The sequence below is a fragment of the Ranitomeya imitator genome, chromosome 1 (assembly GCF_032444005.1).
Source record: "Ranitomeya imitator isolate aRanImi1 chromosome 1, aRanImi1.pri, whole genome shotgun sequence".
NCBI classification, from domain to species: Eukaryota; Metazoa; Chordata; class Amphibia; order Anura; family Dendrobatidae; genus Ranitomeya; species Ranitomeya imitator.
In genome coordinates, this window is record NC_091282.1 from 112,013,611 (window position 1) to 112,040,556 (window position 26,946).

Sequence of the window (26,946 nt, forward strand, 5' to 3'; positions counted from 1 at the left end):
CTTCTGTTCCTTCTTCTCTTCCCTGTATATAAATCATGTCGTCTTAGTCAAGTGGGTGTGGCCCGCAAGAAGATGGCTACAGAGGACAGGTGAGGGTCACACCCACTTGGTTAAAAGGACTAGATTTACATAAAGGGTAGAGCAGGTCATATCTTGGAAACAGAGAAGAAAAAAACTGGAGAACAGCATTATTTACACTGGGTATACAGGTTCTATTTAAGTTAAAAGGAAAAAATAAAGAAGAAAAGACCCCTTATACTGACATATAAACACAGGTAATCTTTATTGATTAACAGAAACAAAAATGAAAGGGAAACATTGAAAAACATAAATGGTGAGTAGACATGAAAAATCAATGATGATAACACATGAGCCAGGGTCGATTCATAATCAAAACTATTAGATGACTAAAAGACAGGAATCTGGGTATATAAAGAACATCAATACTGAAAATGTGTACTATAGCAGTATTGGTGTGCAGTGATTGTATGGTTGTGGTGCAAGGACCAATAAAAAATAAATAAATAAGCCAATATGAATAAGTATGAAAAAATAAATAATTATACTATAAATATAATAGAAATGACTGATTATGTACCACATCAACATTAAAGCGTTAGTGCAAAAGGGTTTGTAGGGCAAATATTATTAAACTAGATGGTGGCCCTATTCTAACGCATCGGGTATTCTAGAATATGCATGTCCACGTAGTATATTGCACAGCCCACGTAGTATATTGTCCAGTCACGTATTATATTGTCCAGTCATGTAGTATATTGCACAGCCACGTAGTATATTGCACAGCCACGTAGTATATTGCCCAGCTACGTAGTATATTGCCTAGTCACGTAGTATATTGCCCAGTCACGTAGTATACAGTCATGGCCAAAAGTATTGACACCCCTGCAATTCTGTCAGATAATACTCATTTTCTTACTGAAAATGATTGCAAACACAAATTATTTGGTATTATCATCTTCATTTAATTTGTCTTAAATTAAAAAACACAAAAAGAATTGTCCTAAAGCCAAATTGGATATAATTCCACGCCAAACATAAAAAAGGGGGTGGACAAAAGTATTGGCACTGTTCGAAAAATCATGTGATGCTTCTCTAATTTGTGTAATTAACAGCACCTGTAACTTACCTGTGACAATAACTAAATCACACTTGCAGCCAGTTGACATGGATTAAAGTTGACTCAACCTCTGACCTGTGTCCTTGTGTGTACCACATTGAGCATGGAGAAAAGAAAGAAGACCAAAGAACTGTCTGAGGACTTGAGAAACCAAATTGTGAGAAAGCATGAGCAATCTGAAGGCCACAAGTCCATCTCCAAAGACCTGAATGTTCCTGTGTCTACCGTGCGCAGTGTCATCAAGAGGTTTAAAGCCCATGGCACTGTGGCTAACCTCCTTAGATGTGGACGGAAAAGAAAAATTGACAAGAGATTTCAACGCAAGATTGTGCGGATGTTGGATAAAGAACCTCGACTAACATCTAAACAAGTTCAAGCTGCCCTGCAGTCCGAGGGTACAACAGTGTCAACCCGTACTATCCGTCGGCATCTGAATGAAAAGTGACTGTATGGTAGGAGACCCAGGAAGACCCCACTTCTTACCCCGAGACATAAAAAAGCCAGGCTGGAGTTTGCCAAAAGTTACTTGAAAAAGCCTAAAACGTTTTGGAAGAATGTTCTCTGGTCAGATGAGACAAAAGTAGAACTTTTTGGGCAAAGGCATCAACTTAGAGTTTACAGGAGAAAAAAAGAGGCATTCAAAGAAAAGAACACGGTCCCTACAGTCAAACATGGCGGAGGTTCCCTGATGTTTTGGGGTTGCTTTGCTGCCTCTGGCACTGGACTGCTTGACCGTGTGCATGACATAATGAAGTCGGAAGACTACCAACAAATTTTGCAGCATAATGTAGGGCCCAGTGTGAGAAAGCTGGGTCTCCCTCAGAGGTCATGGGTCTTCCAGCAGGACAATGACCCAAAACACACTTCAAAAAGCACTAGAAAATGGTTTGAGAGAAAGCAATAAGGTGGCCAGCAATGAGTCCAGACCTGAATCCCATAGAACACCTGTGGAGAGATCTAAAATGGCAGTTTGGAGAAGGCACCCTTCAAATATCAGGGACCTGGAGCAGTTTGCCAAAAAAGAATGGTCTAAAATTCCAGCAGAGCATTGTAAGAAACTCATTGATGGTTACCGGAATCGGTTGGTCGCAGTTATTTTGGCTAAAGGTTGTGCAACCAAGTATTAGGCTGAGGGTGCCAATACTTTTGTCTGGCCCATTTTTGGAGTTTTGCGTGAAATGATCAATGTTTTGCTTTTTGCTTCATTCTCTTTTGTGTTTTTTCATTTAAGACAAATTAAATAAAGATAATAATACCAAAGAATTTGTGATTGCAATCATTTTCAGGAAGAAACTGAGTATTATCTGACAGAATTGCAGGGGTGTGAATACTTTTGGCCATGACAGTATTGCCCAGTCACTTAGTATATTGCCCAGTCACGTAGTATATTGCCCAGTCACGTAGTATATTGCCCAGCCACGTAGTATATTGCCCAGCCACGTAGTATACAGCACAGTCACATAGTATATTGCCCAGCCACGTAGTATATTGCCCAGCCACGTAGTATATTGCACAGTGACGTAGTATACAGCACAGTCACGTAGTATATTGCCCAGTCACGTAGTATATTGCCCAGTCACGTAGTATATTGCCCAGCCACGTAGTATATTGCCCAGCCACGTAGTATATTGCCCAGCCACATAGTATACAGCACAGTCACGTAGTATACTGCCCAGTCACGTAGTATATAGCACAGCCCACGGAGTATATAACACTGCCTATGAACTATACAGCACAGAGCCACGCGGTATGTAACACTGCCCACCCAGTATTTAGCAGTGTGGGCACATATCCCTGTTAAAAAAAATAATTAAAATAAAAAATAGTTATATATTCACCTCCTGGGATCCAGCGGTGCTCCGGCGATAGGCACGCAGCTGCCGCCATCTTCCGTTCCCAGGATGCATTGCGAAATTACCCAGATGACTCAGCGGTCTCGCGAGACCGCTAAGTCTTCTGGGTAATTTCGCAATGCATCGCTGGGAGCAGAAGATGGCGGCAGGCGCGAGCGGCTCAGCGGACAACGGAGGGTGAGTATATCAGGTTTTTTGTTTTTTATTATTTTTAACATTACATATTTTTACTATTGATGCCGCATACGCAGCATCAATAGTAAAAGGTTGGGGACACACAGGGTTAATAGCGGCGGTAACGGAGCACGTTACCAGCGTCATAACGCGGTCTGTTACCGCCGGCATTAACCCTGTGTGAGTGGAGGGGAGTATGCGGGCGTCGGCCACTGACTGCGGGTAGTAAGGAGCGGCCATATTCTTCCGGACTGTGCCCGTCGCTGATTGGTCGTGGCTGTTTTGCCAGCGACTTGGATTTCCAGGACAGACAGAGGCCGCGACCAATGAATATCCGAGTCAGACAGACAGAAAGACAGACAGACAGACAGATGGAAGTGACCCTTAGACAATTATATAGTAGATAAATAGAAATACATTATATAATTCATAGCATTCAGTTACACATTGCCCATCAGTAGTTTCAGCACAAAAACAAAATAATAAGGGAAATTTATGTACAGCTCATCTGAGAAACATCAGTACATCACTAAAGAATGTAGATCCCTTATAAAAAATATATATATATATTTTTGCATAGAATAAAGTGCCTAGTGCATAAAGTTCTTTCCATACCCTATAAGATCTATTCAAATCAACTTTATCATACCGTCTGTCACGTGCCACCGTATGCCCCTCGACGCGCGTTTTGCATCCTGCTTCATCAGAAGGGATTTATTCTATGCAATAATATAGGGGTCCTTTCTTTTTTGGATTTCTTTTGGAGGAGTGCTTTTTAAAATTGCAGAGCTTGTAAAAACAATCAACTTTGCCATTTATCCCTTTTTAAAAATCCTCTCCGAGCTCAAGATTGAAGAGATTTTTTAATGTTAGTTTACTGCTCTTTTCCTAAGTTACCGGCCACCTCTGCATACAGAGCTTGGTACAAAGACGCAGGTAGTGATGGAAGTAATGAAGGGGAGTATTTGGGCTTGTTCACATCTTGCGTTATTGGCACAGAAAAACGCAGCATTTTACACTACCAGAAAAGTGAATGAGATTTCTGGAATTAAACGGAATCTGTCAGCAGGTTTTTGTTACGTAATCTGAGAACAGCATGGAGTAGGGGTTAAAGCACAGATTTTAACTATGTGTCCCATATCTGACTGTGTGCTGCTGTTTGCTTACACTGAAGGAAAAAAAACGTAAGCGTAAAAAAATGCAGGTATCTTGCGCTGTGTGTTTTCTGCCAATTCTCCAGTTTATGCAGCAGAAAAGTTTACTGCAAATACTAAACAAGTAGTATACTGTTGTGCGATGGCTTTGCTGCAGGAGAGACCATGGCATTATGGCAGGGCTGTGGAGTCAGAAGTTTGGCTTACCAACTCCACAGCCCTGTCATGGCTGTGAAGTCTGAGTCAGAGACGGTGTCATGGAAATTGAGGAGTCGGAGGTTTGTCTCTCCGACTCCACAGCCCTGATTATGGGGAAGGAAAACTATGTGGAGATATTGAAGCCGCATCTCAAGACATCAGCCGGGAAGTCAGGGCTTGGGTGCGAAAGCGTCTTCTAAATAGGCAGTGGTGATAAGAACTCTTTAAGCCATTTTTCCATGACTTTGGAAGTATGTTTGGGAAGCCATAGACTGACCCCAATCAGTGGGCATCCACAGACTGATTTTCTAATTATAACTTATCAAAAGTGTCCCTAAAGGACCCAAATTTCTAGCAAACCTCATCCAGGTCGTGACATTGCACGCCCTAAAGAAACCCCAAAGGAATACAAGGTCCCTTTTATTCAAATATAAGACCTATGCAAAACAACTTTATCCTATCGTCACTCAGTCATGTGTCACCATATGCCCCTGACGCGCGTTTCGCATTCTTTCATCCCTTCTGATGAAGCAGGATGCGAAATGCTTGTCAAGGGGCATATGGTGACACATGACTGATGGTATGATAAAGTTGATTTGCATAGGTCTTATAGGGAATGGAAAGAACTTTAAGCACTAGGCACTTTATTCTATGCAATGTGAGATCCGGCCCTTTGCACTAACCCAGGGCTGTCACATCCTTTACTGAACGTTGACATCATTGGAGCGGTTGCCAATCAGTAAGAGCTCTTAAAAAGGTGTAATGGTTGCAGATTAGTGCAATGCGCAAGATGTCTCGATAACACGTGCTTAGCAAGTGAGTGCTAGGGGCCGTGGAGGGTCACGGATCCCTATTTGCATGCCGGTATCCCACAATCGGGAAGGTTGGACCCAAGTTTTGCTATAAAGTTAGGATTAGTTTTGGCTGTCTACTTTTGATAAATTATACTTGGAATCAGTATGAGGCTGCCACTGATTTCTTAAATAAAAAGGGCAACCGCAGACTGGTGATAGGTTCAATCCTGACCTCAGTCCTATAGGAAATCTATGGGCAGAATTGAAAAGCGAGGACGCCTTCAAACCTGAGTTACACAATTTAGAGAAATGGGCCAGAATTTAAAAAACTTACTGTGAGAAGCTGATGGAAGGTGACCTGAAACGCGTGACCCAAGTCAGACAATTTTAAAGGCAATGCTACAAAATAGTAATGTAAACTTATGCTATTACTTGATATTGGTGCAGTGGGTAAAGCATTACACGTCCTTGCAGTTGTCTGCGTCTCAGCATTTCCGATTCTCCCTCGGTCCTCCATTTAGAAGCAATAATCGGCATACTTGTCTCAGCCGCAGCGTCTCCTCTCACAGCAGCAGCAGATGGAAAATCTGAGACAGAAGCCATGAGCAGAAACGTTCTGGAAGCAAAAAGAGTATTATCCTGAAATAAACCCAGAGGCTATTCCTATTATAACATGGATTATTCCAAGCGCAGATCCAGTGTGCAGAACTTTAGGCCCGTGTTTGTACAGTGCGGTGAGGAATTTCTCACCCCCTGGTTGTAGATTCAGTGTAAATCAATCTCCTCTAACGGGAGTCACATGGATAATCCAGTTATATGGACTTGTATTATGGACACCATTGCTGAGCATGCATGAATATTACTTTACCAACAGAACATGCCTGATTCTCTTTTCTGCAGACCTCCCCAACATCATGCACTCAATTAATTGTTCTAGTCCAGATTCAGTGAGGCAGCAAGAAGACAATTTTAGCCTCTGGGAAATCAGATTACGACAGCTGCCTATAGAAGTCTACAGAAAGGGGAGGAGCAGACGCGTGCTGCTGCACACAGAAGTCTATGCAGAGGGGAGGAGCAGACGCGCGCTGCTGCACACAGAAGTCTATGGAGAGGGGAGGAGCAGAAGGGCGCTGCTGCACAGAGATTGAGACACACATAGGCTCGCTTCTGCTTCTAGTAAATTATTAAATAAAGACCAATTCGGACTAACGTATTAAGGCGCCGAATGAAGAGAACCAGAATGATATGATAAAATTAATTTATTAGTACACAATAAAAAATGTGTAACCAGGGGGGTACACTGTGTTGTGCTGCTATGCCTTAATAAGTATTAAGGAAAGAGTTGCACTAAAATAATAGGATGGCATAAAAACTAAAATTCAGATCAGTGACCTCTTAAAAATAAATATATGGTGTTTTATAGTGCACTAAATATATAAACTACTCAGTAGGATAAAGGTGAGAATAATATGAGTTTGTAAATGAAACCTATTACCTAAATAGTGATGTGGAGCACAGCCATGGGAAGACCTCATTGTTCCTCCTCACCCCGACGCACGTTTCACATCCTGCTTCTTCCGGGGGGCGGTTTCCCATTTCACAAGTCTTAAAATTCATGATATACACAAACCTTGGCTTATCCTTAAAATTCACGATTTAAAGGGAACCTGTCCGGCCTTGACTGTCCCCCATCTGCTGCCGTAGTGGTATTGGTGCAGATTTATTTATTCTACTCAGATGTTTTATGTGATTATTACTGATGTTGCAATGTTTGAAGGATGAACATTTGATCCATAGAGAACGAGAGCGGGACATCTCTTCCCATGGGCTTGTCCTATCTCAGATCTTCTAATTGCGCCTTCCTGGGAGTGATTGGCCAACTGGGCGTGTACAACAGAACGTCTGTGTGGATGCAGCCGTGTTTTGATTGGCCAGTGTCAAAGGAGATAACGCAAATGTCCAAGGAGAAGTTCTGTGGTACACGCCCAGTTGGTTAATGGGAAAAATTGCATCTGTATTTCCAGGGGGCATAACTTTGAGGGTCACAAAAGAAAAACTGTTCCAGGACCAGTGGAGCAGCGCCTATTTGAGGAGGTGTTCTGTTTAAGAAAAAAAAAAAAAAAATCCAGTGAATGGTCTTTAAAGGAACATTACCGGATAAAGATTTATTTTATTCACCATATGCATGTTATATGGTGCATAAAATAGCGATTCAGCAAGCGTACCCTGACATGCCCGTCCTCTGCAGGTCCTGCTTATTACTTTGCACCAGTTTTACCTGTAGTGTTGTATTTCCAGTTCAGATTCTTTCTTTTGCGAGTGCAGAGGGTGCACTTGAACATATGTTTGTTTTTTTTATGTATATTTGAATAATGGGCTAACCGTTCTATTATAGTTTTATGATTATTATTTTAATTTTTAAATTGCCTTACACCTAGTTCACCCACTGGTCCTGTTCTGCTGTCATTTACAGAAGTAGTTAACGATTAACTGTCGCTTTCGTTTATTTTTTTCTTTTTATAACTCAATCGTGCACAAATAATAAACTTTGTAATATATCTTATCAAATAAATCTGCTGCTTTCTCCTCCTGAACTGATCTTTCATTCTCAAATATTTCAAATCACGGGTAAAAAAAAATCATCTGTTTTCAGTGAGCACAGACTTTCCCATTATAGTGATAGGAGATGATAGTTGGTGATCACTACGTTCTATGTAGAGAGGATGCAGAGCTGGAGGCAGACACAGGCATTCTAAGAGATGATAGTTGGTGATCATAACGTTCTATGGAGAGAGGATGCAGAGCTGGAGGCAGACACAGGCATTCTAAGAGATGATAGTTGGTGATCATAACGTTCTATGGAGAGAGGATGCAGAGCTGGAGGGAGACGCAGGCATTCTAAGAGATGATAGTTGGTGATCATAACGTTCTATGGAGAGAGGATGCAGAGCTGGAGGCAGACACAGGCATTCTAAGAGATGATAGTTGGTGATCATAACGTTCTATGGAGAGAGGATGCAGAGCTGGAGGCAGACACAGGCATTCTAAGAGATGATAGTTGGTGATCATAACGTTCTATGGAGAGAGGATGCAGAGCTGGAGGCAGACACAGGCATTCTAAGAGATGATAGTTGGTGATCATAACGTTCTATGGAGAGAGGATGCAGAGCTGGAGGCAGACACAGGCATTCTAAGAGATGATAGTTGGTGATCATAACGTTCTATGGAGAGAGGATGCAGAGCTGGAGGGAGACACAGGCATTCTAAGAGATGATAGTTGGTGATCATAACGTTCTATGGAGAGAGGATGCAGAGCTGGAGGCAGACACAGGCATTCTAAGAGATGATAGTTGGTGATCATAACGTTCTATGGAGAGAGGATGCAGAGCTGGAGGCAGACACAGGCATTCTAAGAGATGATAGTTGGTGATCATAACGTTCTATGGAGAGAGGATGCAGAGCTGGAGGCAGACACAGGCATTCTAAGAGATGATAGTTGGTGATCATAACGTTCTATGGAGAGAGGATGCAGAGCTGGAGGGAGACACAGGCATTCTAAGAGATGATAGTTGGTGATCATAACGTTCTATGGAGAGAGGATGCAGAGCTGGAGGGAGACACAGGCATTCTAAGAGATGATAGTTGGTGATCATAACGTTCTATGGAGAGAGGATGCAGAGCTGGAGGGAGACACAGGCATTCTAAGAGATGATAGTTGGTGATCATAACGTTCTATGGAGAGAGGATGCAGAGCTGGAGGGAGACACAGGCATTCTAAGAGATGATAGTTGGTGATTATAACGTTCTATGGAGAGAGGATGCAGAGCTGGAGGGAGACACAGGCATTCTAAGAGATGATAGTTGGTGATCATAACGTTCTATGGAGAGAGGATGCAGAGCTGGAGGCAGACACAGGCATTCTAAGAGATGATAGTTGGTGATCATAACGTTCTATGGAGAGAGGATGCAGAGCTGGAGGGAGACACAGGCATTCTAAGAGATGATAGTTGGTGATCATAACGTTCTATGTAGAGAGGATGCAGAGCTGGAGGCAGGCACAGGCATTCTAAGAGATGATAGTTGATGATCATAACGTTCTATGGAGAGAGGATGCAGAGCTGGAGGCAGACACAGGCATTCTAAGAGATGATAGTTGGTGATCATAACGTTCTATGGAGAGAGGATGCAGAGCTGGAGGGAGACACAGGCATTCTAAGAGATGATAGTTGGTGATCATAACGTTCTATGGAGAGAGGATGCAGAGCTGGAGGGAGACACAGGCATTCTAAGAGATGATAGTTGGTGATCATAACGTTCTATGGAGAGAGGAGGCAGAGCTGGAGACACAGGAATTGGAAGAGATGATAATTGGTGATCATAACGTTCTATGGAGAGAAGATGCAGAGCTGGAGGCAGACACAGGCATTCTAAGAGATGATAGTTGGTGATCATAACGTTCTATGGGGGAAGGAGGAAGAGCTGGAGACACAGGCATTCTAAGAGATGATAGTTGGTGATCATAACGTTCTATGGAGAGAGGAGGCAGAGCTGGAGGCAGGCACAGGCATTCTAAGAGATGATAGTTGGTGATCATAACGTTCTATGGAGAGAGGATGCAGAGCTGGAGGGAGACACAGGCATTCTAAGAGATGATAGTTGGTGATCATAACGTTCTATGGAGAGAGGATGCAGAGCTGGAGGCAGACACAGGCATTCTAAGAGATGATAGTTGGTGATCATAACGTTCTATGGAGAGAGGAGGCAGAGCTGGAGACACAGGAATTGTAAGAGATGATAATTGGTGATCATAATGTTCTATGGAGAGAAGATGCAGAGCTGGAGGCAGACACAGGCATTCTAAGAGATGATAGTTGGTGATCATAATGTTCTATGGGGGAAGGAGGAAGAGCTGGAGACACAGGCATTCTAAGAGATGATAGTTGGTGATCATAACGTTCTATGGAGAGAGGAGGCAGAGCTGGAGGCAGACACAGGCATTCTAAGAGATGATAGTTGGTGATCATAACGTTCTATGGAGAGAGGAGGCAGAGCTGGAGGCAGACACAGGCATTCTAAGAGATGATAGTTGGTGATCATAACGTTCTATGGAGAGAGGAGGCAGAGCTGGAGGCAGGCACAGGCATTCTAAGAGATGATAGTTGGTGATCATAACGTTCTATGGAGGAAGGAGGAAGAGCTGGAGGCAGACATAGGCATTCTAAGAGATGATAGTTGGTGATCATAACGTTCTATGGAGGAAGGAGGCAGAGCTGGAGGCAGACTCAGGCATTCTAAGAGATGATAGTTGGTGATCATAACGTTCTATGGAGAGAGGATGCAGAGCTGGAGACACATTCTAGGAGATGATAGTTGGTGATCATAACGTTCTATGGAGAGAGGATGCAGAGCTGGAGACACATTCTAGGAGATGATAGTTGGTGATCATAACGTTCTATGGAGAGAAGATGCAGAGCTGGAGACACAGGCATTCTAAGAGATGATAGTTGGTGATCATAATGTTCTATGGGGGAAGGAGGAAGAGCTGGAGACACAGGCATTCTAAGAGATGATAGTTGGTGATCATAACGTTCTATGGAGAGAGGAGGCAGAGCTGGAGGCAGACACAGGCATTCTAAGAGATGATAGTTGGTGATCATAATGTTCTATGGAGAGAGGATGCAGAGCTGGAGACACAGGCATTCAAGGAGATGATAGTTGGTGATCATAACATTCTATGGAGGAAGGATGCAGAGCTGGAGACACAGGCATTCTAAGAGATGATAGTTGGTGATCATAATGTTCTATGGAGAGAGGAGGCAGAGCTGGAGACAGACACAGGCATTCTAAGAGATGATAGTTGGTGATCATAATGTTCTATGGAGAGAGGAGGCAGAGCTGGAGACACAGGCATTCTAAGAGATGATAGTTGGTGATCATAATGTTCTATGGAGAGAGGAGGCAGAGCTGGAGACACAGGCATTCAAGGAGATGATAGTTGGTGATCATAACATTCTATGGAGGAAGGAGGAAGAGCTGGAGACACAGGCATTCTAAGAGATGATAGTTGGTGATCATAATGTTCTATGGAGGAAGGAGGAAGAGCTGGAGACACACACATTTTAAGATATGACAGTTGGTGATCATAATGTTCTGTGGAGGGAGGAGGAAGAGCTGGAGACAGACATTCTAAGAGATCACAGTTGGTGATCATAACGCCCTGGTGAAGTGAGGAGGAAGAGCTGGAGGCAGACACACATTCTGATGCATGTTCTCCTGAGACCACAGTTACACTTTAATTAAGACACAGAGCCAAGAATGTGTGGAATGTTAATGGCTGTGGTATACAATGTATGTGAAGACTATTATACCAAGTGAAGCCTTACTGTGGGAGTGACCATGATGTGAGATATTCCTGACCTGCCTCTTTATATCTTTATTTGCACTAGATTCCATTTTATGGAGACATCTGTGAGCATCTGCAGGCTGGACTGAAATGTGACAAGCTGGTTGGGTACTCGGCCGTGTACAGAGTCTGCTTTGGCATGGCCTGCTTCTTCTTTCTACTCTTCATCCTTACAATAAACATTAAGAACAGCAGAGGCTGCCGAGCTTACCTCCACAACGGGTAAAAACTATTGTCCTGTAATTCCACCATTTATCATTATAATTATGCACATTACTTAAGGGGAACCTGTCAACGTTGTTCAAGCAGGTTAGTCTGTGGACAGCACGGTATAGAGAAGAAGAGGAACAGAATCATTTGCCGGTTTGTTGGGAAAGGACTCGGGTAACCTTGCATTTCCATTGACATCCTTGCTGTTTGTATGGACAGGAGTCCAGAAGGCGGTCCTAGTGATTCACAGCACTCTCTGCATGCATCGCTATACAGTGAAGACTGTCATTCACTAGTAGGACCACCCACTGGACTCGCATATATACAAACACCAGTGAATCAATGAATAAAATGCAAGTTTTACTGAAGCTTTTCCCACAAAAATGTACATCAGTTTGATCAGCTCCTTCTGTTGTATAATATCCCGCCTGCAGATCACCATTTTTAATATGACATGTTAACTTTTAAAGGGTTTGTCCACTACTGATATTGAAAAGATATAGTGAGGATAGGTCATCATTATTGGATTAGTGGGGTCACCATAAACAGCTGTCGCCATCTCCTTCAGCTATTGGATGTAAACAGTGTACAGATCAGATCACCGCACGCAGATCCATACATTGTTTAGAGACCACTCCATGGTGCTACAGATCTGCAGAACCTGGGAAGCGGCTACTAAACGGTGTATGGAGCTGCGGTGTCATCTCTACACGATTTACATCTGGACGCCACTGGAGATGGTAACATCTGATTATCGGGGTACCAGCTGTTTGATTCCTTCCTTCCTTGATATTAAAGGGAATCTGTCAGTGGAATCAGCCTTCCTAAGCCATCTGCACGGGCATGCATAGGAGGCTGAATAAAATGGTACATTGATATCTGTGATCCGATGTGTTATTCCAGAGAAGTCCATGATTTTTTAATATGTAAATGAGCTGTTAAGCTCTATGGGCCAGACATAGATCTCGCTGAGAGTCTGCCTCTAGAGACTATTTTAAAGGGGGCATTACCAGTGTGAGGCATGTAATGACTGACAGCCTGTCTCACATTGGCATTGCCGCTTTTCAAACCATTAAACAGGTAGCGGCTATTAAAACATCTGAACAATGGGCATGCTGATAAAAAAAATAATGTTCCAGAGAGTAAAGACCATGTTCTGGCTTCCCAAGTGAAAGCGCTAAACCTCTACCAAATTGAATGGTTATTGCCTAATCGTGGTCATGAACCACAAGAATCAAGGAGTTGAACAGGAGTAGGGAAATAGCTGTTTTTTTTTTCCGGAAATGATTCCACCCCTATCCATGGGTTGTGTATGGAACTTGCTCATGCTGCTCACTGTCTGTATATATCTTGTTCTTTAGCCCAGTGGCCCCAAACTTCTGCTACAGACTCTTATCTGATATCATCAACACTATTTCTAAATCCCCCTAAAACCAGGAAATGCTTTCCCTTATATTTACCCATGCCCCTCCCAACCTGGGGCGGTTTCTATCTCAATTAACGATTACCTTTTTATACCTAACTATTTTCTGATCCTGTTGTGCCCTCCACTGCACTTCCCCGCTCCTAACTATATCTATCACTTTATCTTATTCCTACACTCGAGTCCTAACTTTCTAATGTCCTTATCTTACTATAATACCGCTATCATATACCACTACAATATCACTATATAATATCATTAAAACACATTTATGTCATCGTTAACAAAGTATGCATGGGTCATTAACTATAGAATCGTACAAACGATGTAATTCACATTATTACTTATGAACTGCTCACTTAGTGCTCGCAGCGTTCTATGCACTTAAAGTACACGAAAAATGCACCCGCGGAAAGACGAGCACGCTTGTGCCAGACATACTCTTACATTAGTACCTGGGTATTTTTGTATCCTGAGCTCCGCTGGTTATATAGTTGTAGGATATTATTTGAGAACCAATCTGTGTATCAAGTGTCAGCAGTTCCTTGCTTTTATAAGCTTTCATTCTTACGTAGGGGTGAAGCGAATTTCTAATAAATGGTAGATATAGAGGGGCACACCATGCGATATGCCACCAGAAAACCTTACCATAGACACCTGGACATAACCGTCCCACCGTAAAGGTGCTCACACACTACAGATGGCTGACGGCAGAGCAGGGTCTTTACTCTCTGCACCCACGGTCATGCATGTTATCTTAATAAGGTTAATAAGCTTCTCTCCCATGGAAACAAATGATTGGGCATATTGAAATCCAACATGGTTAACCCTTCTCACACCCAACTTCTGTCTGGGAAAAGTTAGAACACCCCCCCACACAGTAGATGGTGGGCTTAATACACCAGTTCTTCTGTTCCTGATATTGTTGGCATAAGCCCTGGGAGATTTCTGTACCAGTTTAGTTAGTTTTATTCCGACAAAACACCTAAGGCTACTTTCACACTAGCGTCGGAATTCGGCCCGTCGCATTGCGTCGGGCCGAGATTCCGACGCTAGCATTGTTAGCTCCGCACAACGGGTGCAGTGGATGCATTGTCCGGCGCATCCGCTGCCCCATTGTGAGGTGCGGGGAGGTGGGGGCGGAGTTCCGGCCGCGCATGCGCGGTCGGAAAAAGCGGTCCGTCAGGAGCAAAAAACGTTACATGTAACGTTTTTTGCTCACGGCTGTCCGCCACAACACGGCGCAACCGTCGCACGACGGTTGCGACGTGTGGCAAAGCGTCGCAATGCGTCGCTAATGTTAATCTATGGGGCAAAAACGCATCCTGCAAACAACTTTGCAAGATGCGTTTTTTGCCATAAACGACACCTTAGTTGTTTCTTTTTACGGAGGCGGAAGTTATAAAATTAAGTGATATCCTGACTCTTCCATTTTCTTCTTTTTTCCCAGCTTCTGGCTTATCAAGTTTCTGCTGCTAGTAGGGATGTGTTCTGGAGCATTCTTCATTCCTGATCAGGAGACGTTCCTCTATGGTAGGTTTATTAAATCCGATCACTCACTGCTTACCCAGACGCTGCACCAGACTACACAGGGTTGTTTGTAGTCTGTTACTATGGAGACACACAGGTCTGCACAGAGGATGCAGATTCACACACCGGTCTGTACAGAGGATGCATAGTCACACACTGGTCTGCACAGAGGATGCATAGTCACACACCGGTCTGCACAGAGGATGCATAGTCACACACTGGTCTGCACAGAGGATGCATAGTCACACACCGGTCTGCACAGAGGATGCATAGTCACACACCGGTCTGCACAGAGGATGCATAGTCACACACCGGTCTACACAGAGGATGCATAGTCACACACCGGTCTGTACAGTGGATGCATAGTCACACACTGGTCTGCACAGAGGATGCATAGTCACACACCGGTCTGTACAGAGGATGCATAGTCACACACTGGTCTGCACAGAGGATGCATAGTCACACACCGGTCTGCACAGAGGATGCATAGTCACACACCGGTCTGTACAGTGGATGCATAGTCACACACTGGTCTGCACAGAGGATGCATAGTCACACACCGGTCTGCACAGAGGATGCATAGTCACACACTGGTCTGCCCAGAGGATGCATAGTCACACACCGGTCTGCACAGAGGATGCATAGTCACACACCGGTCTGCACAGAGGATGCATAGTCACACACCGGTCTACACAGAGGATGCATAGTCACACACCTGTCTGCACAGAGGATGCATAGCCACACACCGGTCTGCACAGAGGATGCATAGTCACACACCGGTCTGCACAGAGGATGCATAGTCACACACCGGTCTACACAGAGGATGCATAGTCACACACCTGTCTGCACAGAGGATGCATAGCCACACACCGGTCTGCACAGAGGATGCATAGTCACACACCTGTCTGCACAGAGGATGCATAGTCACACACCGGTCTGCACAGAGGATGCATAGTCACACACCGGTCTACACAGAGGATGCATAGTCACACACCTGTCTGCACAGAGGATGCATAGCCACACACCGGTCTGCACAGAGGATGCATAGTCACACACCGGTCTGCACAGAGGATGCATAGTCACACACCGGTCTGCACAGAGGATGCATACTCACACACCGGTCTGCACAGAGAATGCATAGTCACACACCGGTCTGCACAGAGGATGCATAGTCACACACCGGTCTGCACAGAGGATGCATAGTCACACACCGGTCTGCACATAGGATGCATAGTCACACACCGGTCTGCACAGAGGATGCATAGTCACACACCGGTCTGCACAGAGGATGCATAGTCACACACCGGTCTGCACAGAGGATGCATAGTCACACACCGGTCTGCACATAGGATGCATAGTCACACACCGGTCTGCACAGAGGATGCATAGTCACACACCGGTCTGCACAGAGGATGCATAGTCACACACCGGTCTGCACAGAGGATGCATAGTCACACACCGGTCTGCACAGAGGATGCATAGTCACACACCGGTCTGCACAGAGGATGCATAGTCACACACCGGTCTGCACAGAGGATGCATAGTCACACACCGGTCTGCACAGAGGATGCATAGTCACACACCGGTCTGCACAGAGGATGCATACTCACACACCGGTCTGCACAGAGAATGCATAGTCACACACCGGTCTGCACAGAGGATGCATACTCACACACCGGTCTGCACAGAGGATGCATAGTCACACACCGGTCTGTACAGAGGATGCATAGTCACACACCGGTCTGCACAGAGGATGCATAGTCACACACCGGTCTGCACAGTGGATGCATAGTCAGACACCGATCTGCACAGAGGATGCATAGTCACACACCGGTCTGCACAGAGGATGCATAGTCACACACTGGTCTGTACAGAGGATGCATAGTCACACACCGGTCTGCACAGAGGATGCATAGTCACACACCGGTCTGTACAGAGGATGCATAGTCACACACCGGTCTGCCCAGAGGATGCATAGTCACACACCGGTCTGCACAGAGGATGCATAGTCACACACCGGTCTGCACAGTGGATGCATAGTCACACACCGGTCTGCACAGTGGATGCATAGTCACACACCGGTCTGCACAGAGGATGCATAGTCACACACCGGTCTGCACAGAGGATGCATAGTCAGACACCGATCTGCACAGAGGATGCATAGTCACACACCGGTCTGCACAGAGGATGCATAGTCACACACCGGTCTGCACAGAGGATGCATAGTCACACACCGGTCTGCACAGAGGATGCATAGTCACACACCTGTCTGCACAGAGGATGCATAGTCACACACAGGTCTGCACAGAGGATGCATAGTCACACACAGGTCTGCACAGTGGATGCATAGTCACACACAGGTCTGCACAGAGGATGCATAGTCACACACAGGTCTGCACAGAGGATGCATAGTCACACACCGGTCTGCACAGAGGATGCATAGTCACACACCGGTCTGCACAGTGGATGCATAGTCACACACCGGTCTGCACAGTGGATGCATAGTCACACACCGGTCTGCACAGTGGATGCATAGTCAGACACCGATCTGCACAGAGGATGCATAGTCACACACCGGTCTGCACAGAGGATGCATAGTCACACACAGGTCTGCACAGAGGATGCATAGTCACACACAGGTCTGCACAGAGGATGCATAGTCACACACCGGTCTGCACAGAGGATGCATAGTCACACACAGGTCTGCACAGAGGATGCATAGTCACACACCGGTCTGCACAGAGGATGCATAGTCACACACCGGTCTGTACAGAGGATGCATAGTCACACACCGATCTGCACAGAGGATGCATAGTCAGACACCGATCTGCACAGAGGATGCATAGTCACACACCGGTCTGTACAGAGGATGCATAGTCACACACCGGTCTGCACAGAGGATGCATAGTCACACACCGGTCTGCACAGAGGATACATAGTCACACACCGGTCTGTACAGAGGATGCATAGTCACACACCGGTCTGCACAGTGGATGCATAGTCAGACACCGATCTGCACAGAGGATGCATAGTCACACACCGGTCTGCACAGAGGATGCATAGTCACACACCGGTCTGCACAGTGGATGCATAGTCACACACCGGTCTGCACAGAGGATGCATAGTCACACACCGGTCTGCACAGTGGATGCATAGTCACACACCGGTCTGCACAGTGGATGCATAGTCACACACCGGTCTGCACAGAGGATGCATAGTCACACACCGGTCTGCACAGAGGATGCATAGTCAGACACCGATCTGCACAGAGGATGCATAGTCACACACCGGTCTGCACAGAGGATGCATAGTCACACACCGGTCTGCACAGAGGATGCATAGTCACACACAGGTCTGCACAGAGGATGCATAGTCACACACAGGTCTGCACAGAGGATGCATAGTCACACACCGGTCTGCACAGAGGATGCATAGTCACACACCGGTCTGCACAGTGGATGCATAGTCACACACCGGTCTGCACAGTGGATGCATAGTCACACACCGGTCTGCACAGTGGATGCATAGTCAGACACCGATCTGCACAGAGGATGCATAGTCACACACCGGTCTGTACAGAGGATGCATAGTCACACACCGGTCTGCACAGAGGATGCATAGTCACACACCGGTCTGCACAGAGGATACATAGTCACACACCGGTCTGTACAGAGGATGCATAGTCACACACCGGTCTGTACAGAGGATGCATAGTCACACACCGGTCTGCACAGTGGATGCATAGTCAGACACCGATCTGCACAGAGGATGCATAGTCACACACCGGTCTGCCCAGAGGATGCATAGTCACACACCGGTCTGCCCAGAGGATGCATAGTCACACACCGGTCTGCACAGAGGATGCATAGTCACACACCGGTCTGCACAGAGGATGCATAGTCACACACCGGTCTGCACAGAGGATGCATAGTCACACACCGGTCTGCACAGAGGATGCATAGTCACACACCGGTCTGCACAGAGGATATATAGTCACACACCGGTCTGCACAGAGGATGCATAGTCACACACCGGTCTGCACAGAGGATGCATAGTCACACACCGGTCTGCACAGAGGATGCATAGTCACACACCGGTCTGCACAGGAGCATTTTAAATGAAAACTATTTGCAATATTTCTTCATTTTCCATGCATATGGACTGTAAAGGTAAGTTTACACCCTGTGTTTTTGCTGTGTTTTTATACCAATTATAAGCTGCTTTTTTAGAACCAGGAAATGCTATGAGTTTTCAGACATCTCATTGAACATTTGATTGTTTTTTATTTTCCTGACTGAATAGGAAAACTGCAGCATGTCACTTTCAGCTTTTTACCTAACTTTATATACTGTAGACAAATGACACATAATCTGCACATAAAATGCCTGGCAAACCCTGCTTTTTGCAAGAAGCTTTTTTTTCTGCCAAGAGAGCAGGTTTTGGCTGCAGAAAAGATGCTTCAAAAAAGCAATGTGTGAACTTAGCCTAAGGAGAACCTGTCATCATGTTTTCCCTATATAAGCTATAATCTCCTCCTATCTGTTCCGTTTAAAAGCATTTCTATAACATTTTCATTGGTGCCCAGCTGCCTCGCATACCTATGAACATGCCTTTTATAATTGTCCTGCACTGGTCCAATGAGTGTTTCTGGACCGTAATCAGGTCAGAAATGCTTTTAAGTCATGACGGAAATGTGGTGGTTATAGCTTATATAGGGAAAACCTGGAGGCGATAGGATCTCGTTGAAAGAAAAATAAATAAAAATGGTTATCATTTTAGACTAAGTTGTTGTTTAGATTGTTTTTGGGATTTTTTTGGTGTGCTTTTTTTTTTAATGCAAAAGATATAATTAATAATGAAGTGGTCACATCTTTTTAATTCTGGATCTGTAAAGATCATCACTTTTCACTTCATATTTCTAAAATGAATTCCATGTCCATATATATTAAAAATGTCAACAACAAATTCATAGTTTACATATGAATTTAGAATTATTTTTCTTTTTTTTGCAGTGTGGCGTTACATTGGAGCATGTTTTGGCTTTTTCTTTCTGGTCATCCAGCTCATGCTGTTGGTGGAATTTGCTCACAAATGGAATAAGAATTGGTATGTCGTATTTATTGGTGACCAACAGCGCTGCGGCTCGGTTGTGGCTTGCATTATTGCTGATTTTACTCTATTTTTAATATTTTTAATCCCCCAACTTGTCTATTATAAAAGTAATAAAATGAGCTTTACTCCCCCAGCGCTGGCTCTTTGCCGCTGCCCCTGGTCTTTGTCGCTAGGCTGCAATGGTGACAGTGTAGTCAACCTGAGATCATTGAGCACAGTGATTGGCTGCAATTGTCATGTGCTGTGGTCAAAAGCATCTAAAGCAGCACTGAGTGAGTAACATTTAAAAAAAACTCAAAAAACTCTTGAAAAACCACGTTAACTTAAAAATTCTGGAGTCCATTTTTAAAAAAAAGTTAAGCATGGCACGGAATTATAAAGTACAAAGGAAACCTAATAGAATGGACCCTAATGGCTGTGTCAACTTTAAAGAGCTTTTCTGGAATTTTAGCATCGATCCTCCTGAGGACCAGGAATGGAGGAGGGGTGTTGCTCCAGCAGCACCTGACATAGCAACGTCTTTACATGGGACTGTGCCTAGTGCTGCAGCTGTGCTGGGTTCACTTGAAAAGATAGGATAAGTCTGTGATGTAAAATCCTTGAAAAAAAGAAAACAACCTCATGGATCAAACATGGCTGATCAAAAACTGGAACATTGCCAGTCTGTTGTTTGAAGGCGACACATAAAAGTGCTCCAGGCTACAACCTCTGACCACAGCGTCCGCTTTACACAGTGACCCGTTTGTGAATAGATTTGGCCTCATGTGACTTGCCAAAAAAATACCAGTTTCTTTGTGGTTTGATGGATTTTAGCATCAAAGACGTTTTCTACTTTTTTTTTCTACTTTGATATATGGCGGAGTCATAAAAAATGACTTGTTAAAGGTCTTCCTACAAAGACCAGTCTAACCAGATGTTGTGCAACCACGTGAGCTCCATGTGCAGAGTGACAAGCCAGGCCTTACATGTCAGAGTAAGGAGACTTATATGCTGTGCATTCTTCTCTGGGAAATTAAATATGCAAATTGCCACTTCAAAATTATAAAATAATAATTTTTATATAGCGCCAACATATTTCTTGGGAACCATATAACAAGAGTAACACCTAGATCATCAATTTAAATGAGGAGTGAGAACCCTGCTCACAAGAGCTCACAATGTTTGTGGGGAAAGGAGTGACGCTAAAGGTAAAAAAGTGCTTGTGTTGTGTGCCCAACCATTATTATATAAATATATTATATAATTATACTTTACGGTATTCATTTATAGCTGCATGGACTGGTCACCAGTCAGTATCTCTATATGTACGGATAAGAAATGCAGTTGTGTGGGGAAGACTGGTGAAAGAAGGAAAATATGGAAAGGGCGGATTAGAAGTGATGTGTTCCTCTCTCTAAAGAGATGTGTTTTTAATGACACGCTTAAATCTTTGGAAATTAACTGGATTGTCTCGGGTAGTGCATTCTAGAGAACTGGTGCTGTATGAGGAAAGTCTTGGAAACAGGTGTGGGAGGATAAGATTATAGAGGATCTTAGTCTTGGATCATTAACAAGAAGGAGTGGTAGACAGATGGAGAGGATAAGTAGAGGGATACTGCACTATGGAGAGCTTTGTGGGTGAGATAGGTAAGTGTATATTGTTTTCTTTAGGAGACAGGCAACCAGTACAATGACTGGCACAAGGTGGAGGCATCGGTGTAGTGGCTGGATAGAAATAGGAGCCTGCATTCAGGATATACTGGAGAGCCGAGGGGTAGCTAGGGTTTTGGTTCGGGGGGGCGAAGCTTCTGAGTGGGCCCCTAACCAGGTAACCTTGATTACAACTCGGTGACGCGCCCTAATACTGGAGGAGAACCTCAGCAGATGACTGCGCAATTACTGAAGATAATCTCTATATAAAGACCAATATGGATATTACCACCATATGGTCAGTGGTAAATACCAGCCCTACAGAACATATAAGAGATCACTGCACAGTTACAGATAATGTCTTACCGTTGACGTCCTTTCTGATGGAATCTTTCATTTTTCCCGTCTTTTCCATCTGGCCCAGACCGACATGACAACCTCTTCCAGCTACAACTCATCTGCAGAGAATACAACAAAGACACATTTCACTTCTCATATTCCAGCCCCATCACCATCTATTCCCAACCTGCACAAACTCCTCATCCTGCTGATACCCCAATACTGAGCCGCTGCTGCCGTATGTGTCCCTATTACTGTACCTACTCTGTGGTTCTCTGTGCCCTCTAAATTCTAAAGCAACTCTCTACAATATAGTAATGCCAGGTGCAAGTGCCCATATTTTGCTCCTAGAAAGTAATAATGCCCTGTGTGCCCCTTTGATAGCCACAGTAACCTGAGTTCCCCTATAACAATAAGTGCCCAATTTACATTTTAATAAAGTCCCGAGTCTCCCCCTGTACAGCTCCCCTATACACAGTATGATGCTCTCTTATACACAGTATAATGCCCCCTCACTGTATAGTACCACCCACACAGTATACTGACTCCTTAGTAGCCCCCACACTGTAATCTCCATACTGAATGATGGCCCCCTAGATAGCCTCCATATACAGTAGCATAATGCACCAAATAGTCCACAATATAGTATAATGCACTCCCCATAGGCAGACTCTATATCATACGGCAGCCCCCATAGGCAGACCCTGTAATAAGGCAGCACCCCCATATAGGCAGACCCTGTAATAAGGCAGACTGTTATGGACCTGGTGGTTAGGAGCACCCGGCACGACCTGATAGTTAAACTCACACAGGACAAGCTCTGGGATGTGGGAGCTCTGCTGACCGCAGGCCCTAATCCTATCACAACAATTAGAAATAGTCGTGGAGCGTTCCTGACACTCCCTAGACGCCTCTTCACAGCCTAAGAACTAGCTAGCCCTAGAGATAGAAAATAAAGCCTACCTTGCCTCAAAGAAATTCCCCAAAGGAAAAGGCAGCCCCCCACATATATTGACTGTGAGTAAAGATGAAAGTCACAAACGCAGAAATGAAACAGGTTTCAGCAAAGGGAGGCCAGACTTACTAAACAGACAGAGGATAGGAAAGGTATCTTTGCGGTCAGCACAAAAAAACTACAAAAGACCACGCAGAGTGTGCAAAAAGACCTCCGCACCGACTAATGGTGCGGAGATGCCACTCTGCATCCCAGAGCTTCCAGCTAGCAAGACAAAATCATGATAACCAGCTGGACAAGGAAACAATGAACAAATAATAACTATCAGGAACTTAGCTTCTGCTGGAGAAGACAGGACACCAGAAAGATCCAAGACCGAACTGAACCAATGCAGGAACATTGACAGCTGGCATGGAGTAACGATCTGAGTTGAGTTAAATAGAGCAGCCAACCAAAGGATAAACCACGTCACCTGTGTAAGGAACCTCAGAAGCAGCAGCTCCACTCACAGCCACCAGAGGGAATCCATGGACAGAACTCGCCGAAGTACCATTCACGACCACAGGAGGGAGTTCGACAACAGAATTCACAACAGCAGACCCCATAGTCAGACCCTGTAATAAGGCAGTCCCCATAGTCAGACCCTGTAATAAGGCAGCACCCCCATAGTCAGACCCTGTAATAAGGCAGCCCCCATAGTCAGACCCTGTAATAAGGCAGCCCCCATAGTCATACCCTGTAATAAGGCAGCCCCCTTAGTCAGACCCTGTAATAAGGCAGCACCCCCATAGTCAGACCCTGTAATAAGGCAGTACCCCAATAGTCAGACCCTGTAATAAGGCAGCCCCCATAGTCAGACCCTGTAATAAGGCAGCCCCCATAGTCAGACCCTGTAATAAGGCAGCACCCCCATAGTCAGACCCTGTAATAAGGCAGCCCCCATAGTCAGACCCTGTAATAAGGCAGCACCCCCATAGTCAGACCCTGTAATAAGGCAGCACCCCCATAGTCAGACCCTGTAATAAGGCAGCACCCCCATAGTCAGACCCTGTAATAAGGCAGCCCCCATAGTCAGACCCTGTAATAAGGCAGCACCCCCATAGTCAGACCCTGTAATAAGGCAGCACCCCCATAGTCAGACCCTGTAATAAGGCAGCACCCCTATAGGCAGACCCTGTAATAAGGCAGTACCCCCATAGTCAGACCCTGTAATAAGGCAGCACCCCCATAGTCAGACCCTGTAATAAGGCAGCACCCCCATAGTCAGACCCTGTAATAAGGCAGTACCCCCATAGTCAGACCCTGTAATAAGGCAGCACCCCCATAGTCAGACCCTGTAATAAGGCAGCACCCCCATAGTCAGACCCTGTAATAAGGCAGCACCCCCATAGTCAGACCCTGTAGTAAGGCAGCACCCCCATAGTCAGACCCTGTAATAAGGCAGCCCCCCCAAAATAGTCTTACCCTGTAATAAGGCAGCCCCCATAGTCAGACCCTGTAATAAGGCAGCCCCCATAGTCAGACCCTGTAATAAGGCAGCACCCCCATAGTCAGACCCTGTAATAAGGCAGCCCCTATAGTCATACCCTGTAATAAGGCAGCACCCCCATAGTCAGAGCCTGTAATAAGGCAGCACCCCCATAGTCAGACCCTGTAATAAGGCAGCACCCCCATAGTCAGACCCTGTAATAAGGCAGCCCCCATAGTCAGACCCTGCAATAAGGCAGCCCACATAGTCCGACCCTGTAATAAGGCAGCACCCCCATAGTCAGACCCTGTAATAAGGCAGCCCCCATAGTCAGACCCTGTAATAAGGCAGCACCCCCATAGTCAGACCCTGTAATAAGGCAGCACCCCCATAGTCAGACCCTGTAATAAGGCAGTACCCCCATAGTCAGACCCTGTAATAAGGCAGCCCCCATAGTCAGACCCTGTAATAAGGCAGCCCCCATAGTCAGACCCTGTAATAAGGCAGCACCCCCATAGTCAGACCCTGTAATAAGGCAGCCCCTATAGTCAGACCCTGTAATAAGGCAGCACCCCCATAGTCAGACCCTGTAATAAGGCAGCACCCCCATAGTCAGACCCTGTAATAAGGCAGCACCCCCATAGTCAGACCCTGTAATAAGGCAGCACCCCCATAGTCAGACCCTGTAATAAGGCAGCCCCCATAGTCAGACCCTGTAATAAGGCAGCACCCCCATAGTCAGACCCTGTAATAAGGCAGCACCCCTATAGTCAGACCCTGTAATAAGGCAGCACCCCCATAGTCAGACCCTGTAATAAGGCAGTACCCCCATAGTCAGACCCTGTAATAAGGCAGCACCCCCATAGTCAGACCCTGTAATAAGGCAGCCCCCATAGTCAGACCCTGTAATAAGGCAGCCCCCATAGTCATACCCTGTTATAAGGCAGTACCCCCATAGTCATACCCTGTAATAAGCCAGTACCCCCATAGTCAGACCCTGTAATAAGGCAGTACCCCCATAGTCAGACCCTGTAATAAGGCAGCCCCCATAGTCATACCCTGTAATAAGGCAGCACCCCCATAGTCATACCCTGTAATAAGGCAGCACCCCCATAGTCAGACCCTGTAATAAGGCAGCCCCCATAGTCAGACCCTGTAATAAGGCAGCCCCATAGTCAGACCCTGTAATAAGGCAGCCCCATAGTCAGACCCTGTAATAAGGCAGCCCCCATAGTCAGACCCTGTAATAAGGCAGCACCCCTATAGTCAGACCCTGTAATAAGGCAGCCCCCATAGTCATACCCTGTAATAAGGCAGCACCCCTATAGTCAGACCCTGTAATAAGGCAGCCCCCATAGTCAGACCCTGTATTAAGGCAGCCCCATAGTCAGACCCTGTAATAAGGCAGCACCCCCATAGTCAGACCCTGTAATAAGGCAGCCCCATAGTCAGACCCTGTAATAAGGCAGCACCCCTATAGTCAGACCCTGTAATAAGGCAGCCCCCATAGTCAGACCCTGTATTAAGGCAGCCCCCATAGTCAGACCCTGTAATAAGGCAGCACCCCCATAGTCAGACCCTGTAATAAGGCAGCACCCCCATAGTCAGACCCTGTAATAAGGCAGCACCCCCATAGTCAGACCCTGTAATAAGGCAGCCCCCATAGTCATACCCTGTAATAAGGCAGCCCCATAGTCAGACCCTGTAATAAGGCAGCCCCCATAGTCATACCCTGTAATAAGGCAGCACCCCTATAGTCAGACCCTGTAATAAGGCAGCCCCCATAGTCAGACCCTGTAATAAGGCAGCCCCCATAGTCAGACCCTGTAATAATGCAGCACCCCCATAGTCAGACCCTGTAATAAGGCAGCACCCCCATAGTCAGACCCTGTAATAAGGCAGCACCCCCATAGTCAGACCCTGTAATAAGGCAGCCCCCATAGTCAGAGCCTGTAATAAGGCAGCCCCATAGTCAGACCCTGTAATAAGGCAGCCCCCATAGTCAGACCCTGTAATAAGGCAGCCCCATAGTCAGACCCTGTAATAAGGCAGCCCCATAGTCAGACCCTGTAATAAGGCAGCACCCCTATAGTCAGACCCTGTAATAAGGCAGCCCCCATAGTCAGACCCTGTATTAAGGCAGCCCCCATAGTCAGACCCTGTAATAAGGCAGCACCCCCATAGTCAGACCCTGTAATAAGGCAGCACCCCCATAGTCAGACCCTGTAATAAGGCAGCACCCCCATAGTCAGACCCTGTAATAAGGCAGCCCCCATAGTCATACCCTGTAATAAGACAGCCCCATAGTCAGACCCTGTAATAAGGCAGCACCCCCATAGTCAGACCCTGTAATAAGGCAGCCCCCATAGTCAGACCCTGTAATAAGGCAGCACCCCTATAGTCAGACCCTGTAATAAGGCAGCCCCCATAGTCAGACCCTGTAATAAGGCAGCACCCCCATAGTCAGACCCTGTAATAAGGCAGCCCCCATAGTCAGACCCTGTAATAATGCAGCACCCCCATAGTCAGACCCTGTAATAAGGCAGCACCCCCATAGTCAGACCCT

General features: G+C 45.6%; 1 protein-coding gene across 1 annotated transcript in view; it reads left to right on the forward strand.

Annotated features, from left to right (window-relative positions):
* Positions 1-26,946, forward strand: part of SERINC5 (serine incorporator 5) — a 72,337-nt gene that overhangs the window by 25,200 nt on the left and 20,191 nt on the right. The window contains exons 3-5 of the mRNA XM_069749773.1: positions 11,758-11,936; positions 14,798-14,880; positions 19,890-19,983. Coding sequence (XP_069605874.1) covers positions 11,758-11,936; positions 14,798-14,880; positions 19,890-19,983 — 356 coding nt within the window. The remainder of the gene's footprint in view (positions 1-11,757; positions 11,937-14,797; positions 14,881-19,889; positions 19,984-26,946) is intronic.